At 38.9% G+C, this 20783-nt stretch overlaps 1 protein-coding gene across 4 annotated transcripts in view; it reads right to left on the bottom strand.

Moving 5' to 3' along the window:
• Positions 1-20783, bottom strand: part of LOC5572135 — a 457258-nt gene that overhangs the window by 18460 nt on the left and 418015 nt on the right. For 2 of the 4 annotated variants that reach the window (XM_021849402.1, XM_001660161.2), the window contains 2 exons: positions 13130-13467; positions 12715-13080 (listed from right to left, as the gene is read on the bottom strand). In XM_021849402.1, coding sequence (XP_021705094.1) covers positions 12715-13080; positions 13130-13467 — 704 coding nt within the window. The remainder of the gene's footprint in view (positions 1-12714; positions 13081-13129; positions 13468-20783) is intronic. The other 2 variants (XM_021849403.1, XM_021849404.1) reach the window with 2 other exon arrangements.

The raw sequence follows: 20783 nt of genomic DNA, 5'->3' as shown, positions 1-20783 counted from the left end.
CCAGAATTTCATCCGTGAACCCCTATTACTACTTCTACGAGACAACGTCCCTGGAATTCCTCGAAATAAAATTTTGTTCCAATAACACAGCGTATTAAAAATGACATATTTGCTTGTCTTAAGAACCAAATTATGTGTCTCTAGCAGATTCGGGGTTGGTGGATCTAATGCCGTTCTCAGAAATATTCCAGCACGACACAATTTTTAGCTACAGGTCGCCAAAGTTGAATAAAACACTGTTTTTTTTTATATTTACTCGAAATTTAAAGTATGATTTACCAACTGTTTTGTGATCTTAACCACCAAGCATGCAAAATAGGACTTTAAATTTCATTTTAGATATAATTTGGTTAAACACGGTTGGTTGGCACGGTTAAATTTAGATTAAATCGATTTTTTCAACATGCTTGCAGTCTCCATACAAAATTCTTCGTTTCTCTTATATGGCACAATACAATTATTTTCAAAACCATTAAAAAATAACTTTTGGGCACCGACAATATTATGATTCCTTATGATACGTGTTGTTTAACACTAGAAGTTGAGTCAGTCGTCGGGTGTAGACGCATTTTTAAGCGCTCCGTAGTTATTTTAAATTAATTTTTTTTTTTTGCTGTTTACAAACATCGCGCGCGACCGGTAAAAATGCAGTGTAGTGTTGAATCATGCAATATCAGTGACGATCGCTTCCTATGGAAGTGCGAGTTCTGCTGCAAAAATTACCACGCGGCATGCATTGGGGTGCAACGCCATCAGGAGAGTTTTATTTTATCATTTATGGTACCTCTCTGCGGCGATTGCCAGCATAATTTGAAAACTGGAATTGACACCCGCAAAGTGCTCCATCAACAGCAGCAGCTAATCGATTCAATTGGGTCCTAAAATGTTTAATGAATTCTCGTTTTTATTCAATAATACGAAAGAGCATGTTATTGCAACTACTTTAGCAAGTTTTCCCGCTCAAATAATGGCTATATCATTTTTTAACTTCAATTTTAAAAATGGTTCCAAATATCAACCTTGACACTTGTGATCTTGTTTGACATTCACTTTTTAGACAAAAATGCCACAGGGCATATAGTTTTAACACTGGGGTTGTTCCTATCTGACATATCGGAAGGGACACGGAAAACAAAATATACCCAAAATTCGAGTTTAAACCAAGGGGTGTGACAAAATCTCAAAAATAATAAAAAAATGTTTTTTGAACTTAAACCAATGAAAATCATTTGAAAATTGAGTAAACATGTGTTTCTGCCCTAAACTTAAGCGTTTGGTAATAAAGTTGAGACAGGGCTTTAGGACCCTATTAGGGCACAAACTGACGCCAATCTTCGAGTAGCCGCCGATCTAAAAAAGTTCAGTGTAATGGGGGATTTATTTGACCAAATTGAGCTTCAACTAAAGGAATCGGTACTGAGTATTAACAACAGCACATCGTCGATCGTTTCGAATGCTGTGTCGGCATTATCGCGTGTGGCTGAAAAAAACTCAACAATAAAAAATGATACGCCCAACAGTGATTTACTTGCAATAAAAAATCATTTGACCGGGCTTTTGGACATATCAATGAAATCTTCAAAACAGAACATTGAAGATTTTGTTGAAACGTTGACTACAGATCTAACCGGCGAACTAAAAAAGATCTGTTCTGAAGTCCAGTCACTGAGCAGTCTAACCATTGAGATGGCTGCTCATTGCAACGATCATAATGCCAGTCAACCACACATGACAACGGATGCGATAGCTGAAATGCAATCGATCGGCAATGAAATTTTGAGTGAAGTTAAAGTTTTAATCGATACTGTTAACTCACCACAAACCAACATTGACGCAGTTCGATTCGTGGAAGTTGAGTCACCCCCCGAGGAGGAAAGAATAACTCGCCAATAACTTATGCATTCCATATTTTGGTATCATACCACATTTAGGTATTGTTCAGTTATCAATACCTCATTTTGGTATTATAATGATATTTGAAAAAAATGTTTAAAACAATTCAAAATACTTCATTTTGGTATTCGACAGCTATTGAGGACTGCTGGAGGTATTGAACTAGTATTGAAAAATTTCACTTTTATATGAAAATCCATCAAGTATTATTTAGGTATTACAATACCTGATCTAGTTATCAGCTTGGTATTTGTAGAATATGCAGAAGGTATTATTTGAGGTATTTTACCTCTTATGCAGGGCTCATTCATACCTCATTCAGGTTGTAAGTATTGGAAATTATCTGGTATGGAATACCTCAATTTGGTATTCAGTAGTTATTTTCTTCTGCTCGGGCCCCTAGCCTTTTAGATGAGTTGGCTGATCAAGGAATCGAAACTGTTAATTTGAACCCGGGCCGAAATTCGAATGGCACTGCAGGTTGGCGTTTGCTAGGAACAAAAAAAGGTTTGGCGCTCTGATTGGACAGAATATGACAATCGTCAGCAGCGTCGTGCATCGCAGCAAAAAAACTAAGGAAAAGGCCCAAAAACGGAAGAAAGCGAATAAACACAGAGGCCATAACAACAGTACCAATCGAAAAACAAACACCATTTTTTCAAAAACTCCCTCCAAGCACATCAGAAGTAAAAATGAACGCGAAAATATGAAAAACAATACTTCACAAAAATGGTTTTTGGGGACGGACCTGGTGTAGTGGTTAGAACACTCGCCTTTCACGCCAAGGACCTGGGATCGAATCCCATCCCCGACATAGTCACTTATGACGTAAAAAGTTATAGTGACGACTTCCTTCGGAAGGGAAGTAAAGCCGTTGGTCCCGAGATGAACTAGCTCAGGGCTAAAAATCTCGTTAATAAAGTCAAACCAACCAACCAAAAATGGTTCAACTACAACGATAGCAACATGAAGCGCAGAAGCAATGGAGCGGTTTCTAATGGTCTTCCCTCGGATAAGGATTTACTCGCAGCAGCAAAGCTGACTTTTTCCAAGCCTCCAGTTAAGCAACGTGGGATCAAATTTCAGAGAGGCGAAATTTTGAATCCGTATCCTGTCGATGATGCATTCCCTTCGTGCTCAACATCTAGTTCGAACTGGTTGTTTGGTCCTGCCTTAAGAAACTCCTTTTCGCAGCATTGTTCCTCGTGCTCCTGTGAAAAAACGTGTTTTCGATCAACTTGACGCAGTCCTCAGACGTAGACCCTGACGATCCAATCGTGGCTGATGAACAACTAGTTGGTAATATTTTAAATAATGACAATGTATCTAATAATAGATCTGAAGTTTCAAATAATGTTATGCAAAGGGATGTGTTACCATCAACTTCTTCAGAAGCAAATGCTACCGAAATTTTAGTATATTGCCAAAATTTTAATCGCATGAAGAGTGCATCTAAAATGAACGAAATTTATAAAAGAATTCTAACTTCATCCTTCTCAGTTGTTATGGGCACTGAAACTAGTTGGAATGAAAAAATTAAAAGTGAAGAAGTTTTTTATCTGAATGAAATAAGTATATTTGATAAATGGTGTAGCAAAAGCTTACTTCAATTAAACGTCAAAAAATGTAATTTAATCACATATAGCAGAAAACAGAATACACCACAGATTACTGTCTCTTTAGGAAATCAAATTGTTCAAAAGTGCGATAAGATTAGAGATTTAGGTGTCATATTAGATTCTAAACTTACCTTTACTGATCATTATAATACGATTATCCATAAAGCCACCAATATGTTGAGTTTTATTAAGCGTTTTAGCTACAATTTTTGGGATCCATATACGATTAAAACCTTGTTCATTGCTTATGTAAGATCAGTTCTAGAATATTGTAGTATTGTGTGGTCTCCGCATATAAAAATACATGGTGATAGAATCGAATCAGTACAGAAGCAATTTCTTTTATATGCCTTACGCAAATTAGGCTGGACAACGTTTCCACTGCCATCATACGAGGCTCGATGTATGCTTATCGATATTCAAACCTTAAATGAGCGTCGTGAAATAGCCATGATTTCATTAATCAATGATATTGTATCGCAGCGTATTGATTCCACCAATCTTTTATCATGTTTGAATTTCTACACGCCCGCTAGACAGTTAAGAAATCGGAATTTGTTTGCATCAAATAATCATCGAACTAACTATGCAAAATTCGGCCCAATGAATCGAATGATGTCTCTTTATAATCAGCATTGCACAGAAATTGATCTGACCATGTCGCGAACAAAGCTAAGACAATATTTTCATTCCTTAAGATATAATACAACATAGAATTAAGCAAATGTGTAGTCTACTATTGATTGACGAAATAAATAAATAAATAAATAACACATGAGTTCTGTGGCAAATTAAGCAAATATAAATTGCCATACAAGCTGTCAAACTTCATGCAAGTTGGCTGATATATGCATTTTGCAACAGCCAATATCTCAAAAACTAGATGTGCTATGATATTTTTGAAAACGGCTATAGACTCAGCAACCCTTAGTTAAGCTAATAGCGGTATTTTGATGCTTGAGACAAAATCGTGTTCCGCAGTGTAATAGATACGATTTTAGGATTCCGGTACGATTCTGATATCATTCCTGTAGTTTCTGAAATCAAAAATTAGATATTTTTTTTCTTTTTTTTATTTAGGGATGTTCTGTCGTGGGCAGGTTCATTCCCAGTTTGTTTGGAATATTTCTTCGATTCTAACGAGTTATTTCTTAGCAGACTGTTTCACGGGATCGTATAAAAAGCAATAGCTACATGTTAAAAGTTACATCACAACAACTGAGGGTAGCTACTTGAATACAAACACATGAATTAAAATAAATGTTCAGAACGGACGATACAAGCAGACAAGATAGTAACCCCGGGTGGTTTGTGTCGGATTATCCCCTGAATCCACGGATGACGAGGAGCTTCCGATAAGAGAGCGAAGTAGCCACTTGCTGAGTCAGTGATTATGACGATCGGGCGGGAGGTTGGCTTGGTAGCCGCTGCTTCAGCGGAAAATATTGAACACTGTTTGGAAAGACCTAAGCTTACTACGAGCTCGTCATCCGCAATACCTATTCCAACCTCTTGCGTTGCGAGGGAACCATCTGTATAACGCCGCTGATGTGTTGTATAATCAGATCGAAGGATTCTGGCTACGGATTGCTGCCTGTCTTGTAGTTGTCCTTTATTCTGTCGTTGAATTTGAAAGAGTGGCGACAGTCGCGCTCACCGTACCACTGGATCTTGGACGCTCCTTACGCCGGCTATGCTGTCCAGCAGGATGTCGGCCTCCTCTAAGAGGCGGGTTCTGTCGTTTCCAGCGGTCCCCTTTGCAAAAGCGACCGCTTTCGTACAAAGTGTAGCATAAAGTGACCAGATAATTTTGACTTCAATGCGGGACACCAATTAAATAAAAAAAATAAATAAAAAAAACTCAATGTACAGGATTTTTGCACTTCTACACAAAATTTCACATTTGTTTTCATAGCCTGTTGTTTGTTCCAAATTGAACATATAAAGAATGACATGCGTTAAATTGTTGATTCAGTGTTATCTATTAAAATGTTAACTAAATAAATGAAACGAATAAAGAATAACAAAATAAGTATAAATTCACAGAAAGAAAAATCCATGCAAATTTCAGCGAAAAATGATGCACATAAAGGGAATGCCAGATATGTCGCAAATTTACATGACATATCGTGTAAAATTACATCAACATCATGTAAATTTATGCGAATTGTTGCGTAATCGGTTAGAGTCCATGCTAGATTACACGATGTTTAGCGGAACACGATGTGACGGACAAATTTGCGACATATCTGGCATTCCCATCATGTGCATGATTTTACGTTGAAATTTACATAGATATTTCTTTCTGTGTTAAGATCTGCATTATGTTTTATTTTCTAGCCAGAATTCTGAAGAGTTTTCAATTAGTATGTTGTCAGCTTTTTAAACCAGTTTCAAAGACATTGAGCCAAAAATGTATGTTTTTTCGGACTGGATCCTTTTAAGATTCTGGACTGAATATTATCTAAGAAAGAATCTAAATCTAGAAGGGTTCAAATTTAGAACCGGTGAGTTAGTATGCTAAACAAAATCTTCAGAATCTTAAATTAATTATGGGCAAAATAGTGGCAGGAATTGAAAAAAATATCTTGAGTACAGGACAAATACAAATCATTGGAAGCTTCTGAACAGAATCAAGAGAAAGATTTCAACAGTGTCATGAGAAAATTCTGAACTAAATCATGAGCTGAAAATAATATAAATGTTGTCCGGGGCCCAGATTGCCGTATCGGAAAACGCGCAGCTATTCAGCAAGACCAAGCTGAGGGTCGTGGGTTCGAATCCCACCAGTCGAGGAAAAGATGTTGGAAATTTTCTCGACATCCCAGGGCATAGAGTATCTTCGTACCCTGCCATACGATATACGCATGCAAAAATGGTCATTGGCATACTGCCCATAACTGCATATTTGTAACATTCGACAAAAGTAGGCATTGAGTAAATTGAATTCCAAGTGTGCATTTCATGGCAGTATGGGAGGAAACTAAAATTTCAAAAAAATTATCAGGAACTCAAAAGTGCTTATTTGAGGCTGATATTTTGTACAACTCATATCGCATACTAGGTGAATAGTCAGAAAATAATTCTGATACAAATTTCATTGCTATTACATTATGAGACTCATTTATAATCTCAATGTGACTGTTATGCGGTTATAATTACCAATGTGACAAAACAACTTGGTATTTTTCTCGAATTTTCTAGAACAATCTCACAGATTTCATTAAGTTGATCGAAAGTATTTATCATTTAATGACTCTCCATGGTATTAACTCCAATTTGTCAAAAATGTCGAATGTGACTGTTATGCAGTTATGGGCAGCATAGTAAGCTCTCAGTTAATAACTGTGGAAGTGCTCATAAGAACACTAAGCTGAGAAGCAGGCTCTGTCCCAGTGGAGATGTAACGCCAGAAAGAAGAAGAAGTTTTTCCGTATCCTGTATTGATCAACTTTGGCTAAAATATTGTGAAAATGTCTACCTGTGAACACCTACTATGAAGATTCTGATTTTCACCAGAGTTGTGCTAGGACTCTGACTATAGCTAAATTTGTAGATTTCATAAATTCCGATCAGAAATCAAATAGTTACAGCAATCTGTATGGATCCTGTATGAATCTGGAGTATAAGTTTGTTGGTTCATGGAGAAAACCGACTAGTATGTGAATTTTGATTTTAATTTATCTTTTAGATTACCTGCTTTGCTCTTGTCCACAGTTGATTAGCAGAAGCTTTCTAGTTTTATTTTGTATAAGGAAAGGCATCTAACTTCAAATTTCTCTTAAATGAAAGCATTAAAATATTTGGTAGGCGTGACAGTCATTATCACCACGTACAGTCGATACCAAATATTTTTTTCGAAAACAGTTCGCAATTTTAAGAAATAGTTAGTTAGATGCTTTTCGCCATACCAATATTTTTCGCGTTAATTTTTAGCGATTTTTCGTGCATAGACACTAGCGCATGTGCGTTACTATGCGGTGAGTAGTGAATCAGGCTATGTATGTAACCCATTTGCATATAAAAATAAATTGCATTTCATTGTTTATATTTAAAGTACAAATTTCATGATTTCTGGCTGCGTCGGCCGGAGTGGACGGGAGGAGACCCGAAACTATTCGTACGTAGCGGTTATAAATGGAAGACAATGGCTTAATTGGTTACCCTGGAGACGGCTGCATGGGCTTTTCTGCGTGTGGCTGCGATTGTCGGTCCAGACACTACTTTTAGTGTATCGTCCGCGTATACAAATATTTGGACTCCGGTAGGGAGATTTTCGAAAACACCATCCATGATAATCAGGAACAGAATAACCGATATGACGGATCCCTGTGGAATACCGGTTTCCTCCTTAAAGAATGCAGACTTTGTGGCCCCTATGACTGCCCTGAAGGAACGGTTTGTTAGAAAATTTCGAATAAAATGCGGAATATGACCGATTAGGCCCTTAGAAAAGGTGCCCAGCTTTTCTAGCACGAAAGGCGTCCAAGTCCGGCTAAAGGCTTTCGAGATATCAAGCGAGATCATCTCAGCGTGATAGTTCTTATCTTTCGCTTCTTGCAAGACCTCGCCAAGAACCGCAAAGTAGGTATTAGTTCCATACCCCGGCCTGAAGGCGTGTTGCCGGTGGTCGAATAGACCATGTTGCTGTAGGTGGTGCGTTAGTCGGCGGTTTAGCATCCTCTCTACTACTCGCATTTGATTTCTGGGCTCCAAGATAACACGACTTTCACGCCATTCAACCGGGTAAGTGTTGCAAGTCCACAGGTTGTTAATCAGCTCGAGCAGTACTAGTTTCCCTGGTCCATCAAGCCTCTTCAACATAGTGTAGCCAATGTCATCAGGACCAACAGACTTGCCTTTACTTCGGCTAAATGCGTACTGCAGTTCTCTTACCGAGAATGGTTGGTTGATGAAAGGTTGGGTGTTGCTCTCAGGTACGTTGATGTTGACTATGTCGTACTGGTCATCTGGCATGCACCCTTCTTTATTTAATTAGCGGTTCTTACGAGTTTTACCATCCTCAGCATTTTTGGCAACATGTGTATAGTCGAGAATAAGCAAATACTTCCTTCTTTTGATTGCTTATCGTTCTATCTAGTTCACCATTCTGCCACTAAAAACTAAACTGCACCATTTATCGGGGAACTGGCTCATTCGGGGAAAAGAGTCATTCGGGGAACTGGTGTTCGGGGAACCTACATACGGGTAAAAGTAGCACAATCGTCATAACTAAGAGGGTTGGGTGGCAAAACGTCGAAAGGCAAAATGTCGAATGCCAAAACGTCGAAAGGACAAAACGTCGAAACACAAAATGCCGAGTGCCAATAAAAATGTAACGAAAAATCCAAATTCTAAACAATGTTTTGAGCAGTTAAGCAGTGTAAAATACTGTATTGGACAGATTAAAGTACAAATTTGCCATTTTTCATACAAAATGGATAGATCTTGGTTTCTAATGGTCCTATTGACATGACATTTTCACAGCAGTTCTGAAATAATATGAATTTCAATTAATTGTAAAACCACAATAATTGACAAACAAAATTCACCAGTTTTACTCAATCATCATCAGTTTTACTCAAAAATCTTATTTTACAAACTTGTGTGGCTTATCAAATGAAACATTTTTTTGCAGAAGTGCATATAGCGCTAAGTATTTACATTTGAAAACTATTTTCACCTCAAGACTTCTATCGTTTTTGTTGAAATTGCTGATTTGCAATTACTCAGAAGTTTGATTATGACATGTTCTGAATTTTGAACTACAGTGAAAATTCCACTAGAAGCCGATATCCATGTTTCCAAACTTGACCATTTTGTATGGAAAAATGGCCAATATGTACTTTATTCTGTCCATTATTTTCAATGTTATCATCGTGAAATTCTAATTTTAGCTGGGTTCGGAAGCGACTAAAAAATCGAGTTAATTATTCTCACTCGAGAGAAGAACGAATATTTTTTTTAATAAAGAATTTACTAATTGCCAAAAATCCAGTTCTTAATTTGTTAGAAGAATGATTGTATATCAAAAGAATAAAACATACAATATTTGTAAACAGATATCCAACGATTTTAAAGAACTCAACTAGGGTTGTCATGTCTATTACGGCTTAACCAGCCGACGGTGTTTTGAAAATACCTGAAGGTCGTAGACACAAAAGTCAATTTGGACAAATTGAGTTGTAAGATTGTGAAAAATAATAGAATCGTTCTGGTGGGCTTCGATCCCACGACTCCCAATACGCTAGACTGGGCGCGTTAACCAAGTACGCCACAGAACGGGTAACGATTCTGCAGCGCAATCGGCCAACCTGAAACCAAAGTCCGTCACGACCCCATTTTCTCCTTCACAACCCTACACCTCCTTCGGCTCTCTGAGATGCCCAATTCGACTCTGCTAAGCGTGCCTACGAACAACAGTGAGAGATTTTATTTTTAGCGTCGTACTGTTGCCTTGTTTGTGCCACACTACTCATTAGCCAACATTGGCTCAATGAGATGGTTAGTATGGGTCCGGCTTTCGACGTGGTCGTATCTCGTCATATCGACCCCTTTTGCGATAGAGAGATCGCCGCTCAAATTTACTCAACTAGGGTTGTCATGTCTATTACGGCTTAACCAGCCGACGGTGTTTTGAAAATACCTGAAGGTCGTAGACACAAAAGTCAATTTGGACAAATTGAGTTGTAAGATTGTGAAAAAATTTAAAGAAGTTATTTAATTGAAAAATATACACCAAAAAACTATTTAAGCTTCATATAGAAAATTGTTGGAGTTGCCACATTCTGATGCATCTGGTGGAAAAAAAGGATTTTGTTTACCTACGAAGAATAGAAAAAAATGAAAAGTGCATTTCCTCTGCCGTTATGTGAGTCCAGAGTAGCGGCGAAAGAATGCTAAACGGCTTGATTTTTTCAAACTTTTATCATTGCTACTTCTACCTCAGGCTTCATTTTCAATTTTCTTCTTGAGGTGCTGCAGTGCTTCTTCTATAGTCCGAAATGGGTGTGAACATTTTTGTGAAAAATTGATCCATGCTTACTTCGATAAACATTGCAAATTTTGCAGTATCCAACGCCGTTCGTATCGCAACCATATTTTCCTTGACAACGTTATAATCGCTTGAAAAGTGACTGCCATTCGACGTTTTGTCCCTTTCGACGTTCTGGGATCGACATTTTGGCATTCGACGTTTTGGGTTTCGACGTTTTGTCTTTCGACATTTCGTCCCTAAACCAACTAAGGGCATTGACTTTGGCCCACAGATCGGCTGTTTGTGTTGCATTAATACTGTCAAGAAAGTCTTCCCAACAAGCTCTTTCGGCGTCCCGTATAACTTGCCGACATTCGTTTCTCTGAGAACGATATCTGACAAGCGTCGCATCTCGATAAGGATGGCTCCATTCTTTTGACGGCACGAAGAGCTTTTCTGCGAGCTTTGATAGCTCTTTTTATCTCTGGAGACATCCAGATTTCGGGATCGAAACATTTGCCTCTTGGGTGAGGACGGTGGAAAACGCGGATATGCTACTCGGCTGTTGAGTGTGGGAGGATACATTTATGTTGCTATTGTAAGAGGCCCAGTTTGCCGGGTCATAAAACCAGCGGGGTCTTCTAGTTGTGGTGGGAGCCTCAGCAGCTACTGAGATTTGTATAGGATAGTGATCGCTTCCGTGAGGGTCAGCATTAACATTCCAACGGGATCGCTGAGCCTCCGACCGAGTAAAGGCTGAAACGTCGATTGCCGTTGAATAATGCCCTTTAAAATACGTGGGTGAGCCGTTATTAAGAATAACGATAGCATTGTCCTCTAAGAAGTCAAGTAAACTATTGCCTCTAGCGTCAGAGTGAGAGAAACCACAGGCAGGGTTTTGGCTGAAAGCAATCTTTCTGAAAAGATTTTCGAGCAAAACATCTCAGATTATCATTGGAAAAGCAACAATCATGGCTCATTGGGCTCTGCTGAAAATGGTTGAAGTACCGTCAATGCTTCATTGCTTCCTAATGTGGTCATCCCAATAAACAACGCTGAGCAACTGCCAATGGGCAGCTCTGAAGCTGAATTCCCAGTTATACCCGCTCGAAGCAATGGAAGTCGTAAACGAGATACCTTATCAGCTAACCTGCAGGACAACTCACCCTGTGTTTCGAAACGTAAGAGAACTTTGAAACGTGACAATGATTTTGATTATGAATGAATTATTAATTTCAGTTTATCTGATTTCGAAATAATTGTAAGTGAATTTCTTGTATATAACGTTGAATAATGTCATTATGAATTAATGTGAATTACCTAAAAATTGTATAAAGGGGAAAGAGCTATAATATACGGAATTTATAGAAATGTCTGTATCGTGATATGCTGTCGTCTGATCACTTTTGATCTGGCGCTCAACCTAGAAGCACATTATTCCTTTTTACTCCCCAATCCCGAAATAGTTCTATCGTGAGTAAACTTGAACTACTATAAAAAGTTTTAAAAAAATCCAATAGATTACAACTAAATTCAAAAATTTTCAAAAATTGTCAGTGAAAATCTGTAGATTCACATCAGAATTTGCAGGAACTGTCCTGGCAATGTCAAGCATTTTTTAAAAATTCCAAAGATTCCGATGGGAGTGTTAACAGATGCGTAAATTAATTGTGATGATAATAGTGAACAAGAGTGTTTGAACTACTTTAACCCACCCACAAGTAAAAGTTTTAGCCCATTATGGTGCTCTTGGATAACTTTAAACAATCGTTGTACTTATGGTTATCAACGTTGTTTATAATCCTTCGATAGATCAATGCTTATGCTTGTAGATTTGAAGGCCTCACGGAATTGGTCTTATCCTACCAAGCAAATAATTTTCAACCTTTTGTATTTTCACTCTTTATCCCTAATCTATAAAAAAAAGGTATAACCTCATATCAGTCCTAAACATCAAAAACACTAACAGCATTTTTGAAATCATATACTGATCTAGTGTTGATGATGGTAAACAACGATAACTCAAAATAAACAAACATGCAAATGTTATAAGTACGAAGAAAGATATTCTTTCAACTTATCGCTTTCCCAAATACTAGCTCATGGATGTCCACGTCCATTGTCCACTATGCGTTCTTACACACGGCATACAAACTTTCTCGACCAAGCCAAGGAGGAGACGACAAAAATTTACGACTATTAACCTAGCAAACACAGGGGAATTACCAGGGCGCATTTCACGTCTTCTTCCCACGGCCGGATGGGGCGGCGGTTGCTTCCGAGCGGCTTGCATTGCCATTTCGTTTTCCTCGTTATAGTAAGGCATTCGGTCCGGCATCAAACGGTCTCCGTATCGTGATTGGCGAGGCATTGATTGACTGCGAGGGTTAATCGGTGATCGGCGGTCATTTCCTGTTCCGCCACGTGGCCCACCGGGACTGCTCCTTTCTTCCATCTCCTCCAGGGCATATTTGTTACACAGAATGGGTGTCTTACCGGGACCAACCTCTTCGTCAAAGTCAACCATTTGTGGATCACGGCGGAACATGCGGCGGTCCAACGATTGTGCCCTGTTTGCAGCTGCTGAGAAAACTATATTTAAAGTGTGACATTTAAATTATGCTCATCTAGAATAAATTACCTGGTGATTTTTGCATGCTATTCCTATAGCCTCCCGGGTAATTGCCATCGGAATTTCGCGAATTTTGCGATCCCCTGTTATGACCCATATCTCGTCCAATCGATTCAGCTCGCATATGGCGCTTCATTTGTTGGGGAGTGGACAAAAATTCCTCATCACCATAACCATCCATTTGGTCCATATAAACGCGCTCCCGGTCCATTTGTGCCCTCGGATCTCGGAATCGGTCGCCGCCCCGACCTCCCGCCACATTCTGGCTAGAATAATGCGGTGGAGGAACATTCATAGATCGGTGCATGCCTCGGTCAGCGTCCGGATAGTAAATGCCATCGTTATACCTGTGAATTTAGCACAGTTAATTAAATAATTTACAAATAAAATTATTCAGTTAACGTATTCTCAGAAATGTTAAGGTAATTTGGAGAAGGTTTGTCTACAGGACACATTTATAATTTATTTTGGCATTGCACACCAACGCATCATTTATTCTGCAGCTTCTCAGAACTCAGAGTATCGATCGCAATACCATATTTTTACACTACACTTTCGTTTTACAAAATTCAGATTAACGAGCGCATCAATAAATAATAGATGTCTTGACAAGTTTTTAAAATGGGAGGTTATGCTGTTCCGTGCCAAGTTGTATGGAAACTTGGAGACCTTCCTAAGTTGCCATACACGATAAATGTTAATTCTGTTAGATAGCAACACTGTTCAAATGGTTTTAAATGTATCTTAACGAATCGGAAGTCCAACTGAACTTCATCAGCTGCAGTCCGTGATAGAACCGCAGTTTGATTTGAAACTACCGCAAGACGTCAAATTTAAATGTTAGGGGAATTTTAAATGGAACGAGATGTCAAGAATATTTAATGCCATACAGGGTAAATGGTGATACAATATTATAGTAGTTGGCAACACTGCCATTTTTTTATTACAGTAGGGTATTATACAGTTTAAAAAACTTGGCCTGTAGAAAACTTACTTTGTGTATGATTCACTTGCGTGCCTATCCATTAAAAACTAGTCCTCACTTTCTGCGGTACCCTGGGTCCAACAAAAAACAAAATGCCATTTATGAAAATTGAAAAAGAACTACAGAAACATTTCGTTAATAGGGTAACGACTGTTTACATTGTTCTAAAATGATAACAGTTGGCGCCAGCGGCAAAAAGTACAGACAACAAACTTTCAAACATGCAGTTTCTCTCACTGGCCGTTGAGCGGCGATACTGATATTTGCATTCTATTCACTGATCGCGCTACGCTCGTTCCTCAAACTTCCAACACAAGCGCATGGAAGAATGGTAGTCGAGAACTGTCAATACGTATGGAGGTTAATGAAAAACGTAAATTACTTGCAATTAAGGAACTGGTTCGAAAAAGTAGTGATTATAAATCAAACGTAATGTGAATAGATAACTTTTTGTGTTTAGTTCATAATCCGTGGTGCTTTCTGTGCTTCAGGATTTCGTTTTTACTACCACTGAAACAGAGTCATCTATTGCATTTTTATTTTTAATATCGCCCTACTCAAATCTCTTGCATCTTAGAGAATTACCCAGAATTTCTCTCGTCGCTTCCACTAAATTGCACCGGTAGGTTTATATAAAAATTCCCAAATAAGCCAAATAATATAGTACAACCCTTTATACGCATTCGGGTGTAAATTGCGTTTTCTCTAAATCAGCTCTAAGTCAGGATTTTAGTGAAGTGCGTCGAAGTGGATAGATCGCAAGTTGTCGGAGTGATTTTGAAAGTTAATCGCAGATAATATAAGTCATTATTTGAGTACTGATTTCGGTTTTCAAACTAAAGTCGTAGTAAGTTTTGGGAGTATCAATTTAAATTTAATTCGTTGAACAATTTGTGTTTCCGGTTGATCAATTAGATATTTGAATTTGTCGAGTAAAACTGAACTATAAGCATTGATGACCGTAATATTCGTAGTTGATACTCCGTGATTGACCAGAAGAATCGAAGTTGCACAAGGAACCAAGAGATGAAGCTTAGAAGTAGCTTCCCAGCAAACCAGAGATCATATAAGGATGTTTATTTCGAATTATATAAATTTGCAGTTCATTTCTTGCGATTTCTACTTCACTTGATTTGATTCATTTGCAATCTTGAATGTGAGATTAGATATGAGTTAATCTGATGTGAATATAAAATCATACAGGGGAAGAGTACACAACGCTGGATGCAACTCAAACACCAAGCATCATCCGAACAATAATATGTTTTTCACAGTTTCACAAAACACAGTGACATCACTTTATATACGCATTATTGCGTCCGATAGGCAAGCCTCAATAAGTGTAACTCATTCTTTACTTTTTTACTGATTACAAAAACTTTTACCGGAAGACGACTCTCCTTCGAAACATTTCTACAACGCTGTGGACCTTTTTCTACGGGAGAGGCATGTTTCCAGATTGTTTTGGAACGTCAAGATTTGGTAAACGTTCCAAAAGCATCTTGTACCCTTCTTAGAAACTATCTGGTAAAATAAAGCGACATGCAGAACATGACCAACTAAATAAATAACACCTTGGCATCAAAAACTATTGAAGTAATGCATTTGCTACTGCGATAGAGCAATATTTCTTTAGGCGGTGCGTATTCTACCTATTTACCTTACTGAGTGAGCAAGTCGGGCCGTATTTATTCCCCAGACTCACGGTGCTGTTTTAGCTGCACTCCATCGAAATCACAAAAGAAAAATGATTCAGAGTTCTGGCTAATGAGAAGAGAGAGCACTTATTGTAATCACTGATGATCACTAATTTTCAGCCTGTCTCAATTTTTTATTTATGTTTGTAAAAAATATATCACATAAAGTGCAATACTCTGTCATACACGTTAGTTATAGTAAACGTCAAATCAACTTGTCTAGAGTTGTATTGGCCATGATGAATTGCCTAATATGGCTTCCAAATTTGCGCGAATTGAGAAAAATCGTACATTTTAAATAATTTGAGGACCGCACATGCAATGTATGTTATGTGAACAAATTTTTTGACTGATAAATAATCATAACGGCTAATGTATCATTTTCTAATGAGAAACAAGCTCATTATTTAGAACATGTTAAAGCTGTGACAATTATAGTATTGTACTGATGTATTTACAAGAAGTACCGACGACAAACTCATTTGAACCTGGGTGGCAGTATGGATGGGGGGTAGACGTACGTGAGTTATATTGTTGGATTTATATTTGCCAGATTTCCGTGTCATTCCATAGTGACGGAACGGAGCAGTAGTAGCCAATTTGATTAGCGATCTGAAGATCATTGCGTGGAGGCTTGCAGCTAACTTGTTTTATCTTTTTTATTTTTGTTTGTTTGTTAAAACAAAGTCATATAAAGTGCAAAATAGTATTATATTTTAAATTGTAGAAAGCTTCAAATGAACTCGTCTGAAGTTGTATTCACCACACTGCATTTTCTGGAATGTACGTATATGGCCTTCACATTTGTTCACATAGAGGGAATCTGTGCAACAATCTTTTATTTCCGAATAAGCGTTCGCTTTACTGAGTTGAATCTCAATTATGTGAACAAATATGTTTGCTGGGTTTCCATCTTCAGTGTACACTTTCGAGAACTCCAAACATTAAAAAGTCAATAACGGCGCCGGCCACATCCTTACGGTCATCTGGGAAAGGAAGGAATGTTAGTGTGATATCCATTGATATCGGAGATCACCTCCGCATCTCCATAGTTGTCAGGGAAAAGAGTTTTGTTAGTGGAGAGGGATCATAGCTGCATGATCAGGATTCACCTTGGTAAATGATGTGATTCATGTAACCTCATATCAAAAAATTACCTATCAGTACTCTAAAAACAACGTGAACATTCTATAAGTCGACACTTTTAGCGTCGAACCATTCAAAGTTTGTTTTTTAATGATGATAAAAATCAGGAAGAAAGAAGAAGAAAAGTAGAGGGAAAAATATGCGGTTTATAATGCAAATGTATAAGACTTTATGTCTATTATTACAGCGACGATCTGTTTATATTTTGTGAAATCAATTCATTTAAGTTACATCCCACCGATGTCATGATAAAAATATGTTTTATAATATATTGTACATTTAAAATAAAAGCATGAAACGAGCTCACCAAATTGATCATCCATCCTTGATTAAGCAGCTGTAAGCTACTTCGATCAGCATGCTCATTTCTGCAGAACGCGACTTTATTTCCGCTGTAGACACTTTTTTAAAAACTGCACCAGCCTAATCTAATAATTTGCGGAGACGTTGGAATGTGAGCTTTATCGAGTAAAATTGGATGTTTGTGAAAAAGTTCCTGATATTTTATGAGTTTTGATTAATATGAATTCAGGTAAGCCTAATTAGATTAATTAGTGAGCACATTAATTGAGAATTCGCGTTAAATATGCCCTCCTTGCCCAATAGTACAATCTAGAAGCCCTCCCTCGGATACGGCTGGGACTACTATCGACCGACACCAAGAGGCTGAGTTCCTAACAACGCCACTGGTCACCGAATTAATTGTGCAACATCGACTACCAACGTTTCGACGTGTGACATTTCGCTGGCCAATAAGTCGTCCGGCGTGAGCATCTGCATCGTTCCATTTCGAAGCTCTTAACTCCACTACAAGCGAACGCCTTTACCCCGTAATCGACACCGACGCGCGAATCAAATGTTAGCTTTACCAATCGATGGAGTAAGTTTGACCCACAGCAATTGGTGAGCAAGTGAACGTGAAGTTTTAATCACGTGGGACATTCGGCGATGGAATAGGCTCATATTTAATAACAATTGGCTCAAAGATTATATGAAAATTGAACATAAATTTGAAATATTTTTTATTGAATTTATTTCCCGGTTCCGGTAGTTTTGATATTTTTTTGAATTGATTCTGGTTAGTTGTTAGAGACGTTTGGGTTGTTAAGTGCGACATCGGTTCTTATAAACTAGGTTGACCTGCCCTGAGAGAGTAGTTTCATGCCGGGTATTTGAAAGAGCTAACGGTCCTTCTAATTGGAAGGTTGTGCTTAAGCCAATTGCTAAGCGTATCAGAACGGAACGGTACACATCTTCCTCTGCTTCACTGTCTCCTTCCATCGTTCATCCTCTTCTTCCCTACAACTTCGTTCTCTTCCTGGCTTCCCATGGCGGGGGAGATTCTCACTAGTATCGGTTGAGGAGACGTCCGTACTGATGGTGCTCCCGATTGCGCTTTGTTTGCAGTGCTGCACCCCTGGCCGGAACTCCGTATCTCTGTATCGACGATGATACGCTATCCAGAAGACGCCTGCTACTGCTTCTCGGACCATGAGCGTTCGGTATGATCCTTATAAGTACGTTGGTCGCCTCTGCCACCTTCGTCGACGTGGCTTTTAAGGTTTGTTGATTGTCTATCTTTACGCCGAGGTATCTGAGCGACCGCTGTGATTCTTTGACATGTCCTTCGATAGTAATCTCAGCGTGTTGAACCGCTTTCCGATTGCTAACTAGTAGCCTCCGTTTTGTGGCGGGCTATCTTCAGCTTGACTTCATTCATCCAGTTCTCGACCGTGCCCATTTCCTCCCATTACTTTTAGGACGATGTCATCAGCAAAGCCGACGATCTCGACGCCCAAGGGTAACTTCATTGATAGGACCTCATCGTACATCCCATTCCACAGCGTCGGACCCATTATGGACCCTTGCGGAACTCCAGCCGTTACACCAACACCCGATTCTCAAACTAGCTCTGCAGAATCCGGCACAGATAGTCAGGAACCCGCTTTCTATGCAGCGCTGTGGCGATGGCCTCCCAACTGGCGCTATTGAACGCGTTCTTAACGTCTATCGTAACTACGGCGCAGTAACGATTTTCTCTTCATATTTGCATCGATGCCTTCTCGGCCCTTTCAAGGTCCGTCAAAATTGCGTCTACCGTCGACTTTCCCTTCCGGAATCCAAACTGTCTTTCTGATAGTCCGTTCTCGCTCTCCGTACATTTAGCCAACCTGTTTGGGATGACTCGTTCCAAGAGTTTGCCAGAGTATCCAGCAAGCATATAGGCCTGTAAGATTATGAAATACAGGGCGGTTTTCCTGGCTTCGGTAGCAACACCTGCTTCTGGGAAGTGTCCTTCATCCAGGCATTTCTGCACCACCTTCCGGAACATATCCGGGTACGCTAGGATCGCCGCTTTAAGTGCCACATTCGATATTCCATCTGGTCCTTTTTCACCTCCAATGAACTAGCCGTTGCTACAAACTTGTCATTGGAGACCTGGTGATCTTCGGCGTTTGCTTCTTCCTCGTCGACATACGGTGTGGGTGTCCACGGTACCAGATCATGCGTTGAGAAGAGATTATCGACAATAACCCACTGCTTTTCAGCATATGTTTCAACCGGCAGTGACGGACCCTTGACTTTCGCCATGACCACTCGATATGCATCCTCCCAGGGGTTCGCGTCAGTTGCTCGGCACAGCTACTTGTAGCACTCAGAATTACTGTGTTATCTCGCGTTTTAAAGCAGCTCTGGCTGCTTGGGATATGATTTTTCGCTCCTCTTTGACTTCTACGTTCCTTGCTTTCTGGTAACGCCTCCTGGCTTTAAAGGAAGCAGCGCGGAGGGCATTGAGTGCCTCGTTCCATCAGTACGCGAGTCATCGATACCGCATCCATGTTCAGGGCATCGCTGTCGGTGCGAAGTGTTTCAACGAAAAGATCTTTGTCGAAAGCCTTCGTCTTCTACAGCCGGTGCCTTCGTTGCATAATCGTACGTTTAGCTTTGCTAGAGCATCCAGGAGGTTATAACCTCTGGCATTGGTTACCCTGTTACACTGCAACACAAATCAGGTTCAAGATAGAGAATATGGAAAAAAAGTAAGAGGTTGTTTCCGAGATACAACCGCCAAGTTGACGTTGGATAACGTTAGCTTCTTCTATTTCATGGCTTGAGACCGTCACGAACTCATGAAAGATTTCTACTGATAAAAATTCAATCATTTTTCGTACTATTTGTTACATGTCAATTCTGACCTAAAGTAGGTGTACCCCATACGTGATATCTTGAATGCCTTCACATTTTGAAAAATCGTTTGTGTTTTAGCACTAAGATAAAGGATAAATCTTGATTTAAAAACATTCAGAAAGATTAAAAATGTAAAAGTTATCCATATTTTGCATATGACCAAATAGGGAACCACTATGGCCATAACTGGTACACTTTCCCTATTATGGAAATTGTGTGTTATTATTTGTTTGATTCGGTTAACACTTCAACACCGATAAAATCGGTCGATGGAAGAAGTATGAACGGTATATCTTGCTTCTCAAACAAATATTCCGGTCGAACGTTAGGTCCACGCATGATCGTTGCTTTAGTTAGTTTTTTCGAAGAAAACTTGAATATTTATGCATGTTGTTTCAAAGAATTATAATTTATATTTTTAAAACAAGTACTGGCATCCTAGCTATCGATTGCAGTCGATAGATTGCCAAAAGATTTATTTTGAATGGATATATAAATTTTCGTATAATCGAAAGTTGGTTTTCTGATTTGGGGTCACTTTGATAATGGAGTATGAATCGAACAAGATTGAATAAATAACGAACATTTGTACCATACCTCTAGGCGTTTTACGTTATATGGAAATTTCTGACTTAGATTACAAAAA

The sequence above is a fragment of the Aedes aegypti genome, chromosome 3 (assembly GCF_002204515.2).
Source record: "Aedes aegypti strain LVP_AGWG chromosome 3, AaegL5.0 Primary Assembly, whole genome shotgun sequence".
Classification (NCBI taxonomy): Eukaryota; Metazoa; Arthropoda; class Insecta; order Diptera; family Culicidae; genus Aedes; species Aedes aegypti.
The sequence above is the reverse complement of the archived record's forward strand: the minus strand, read 5'-3'. Positions and strand labels throughout refer to the sequence as shown.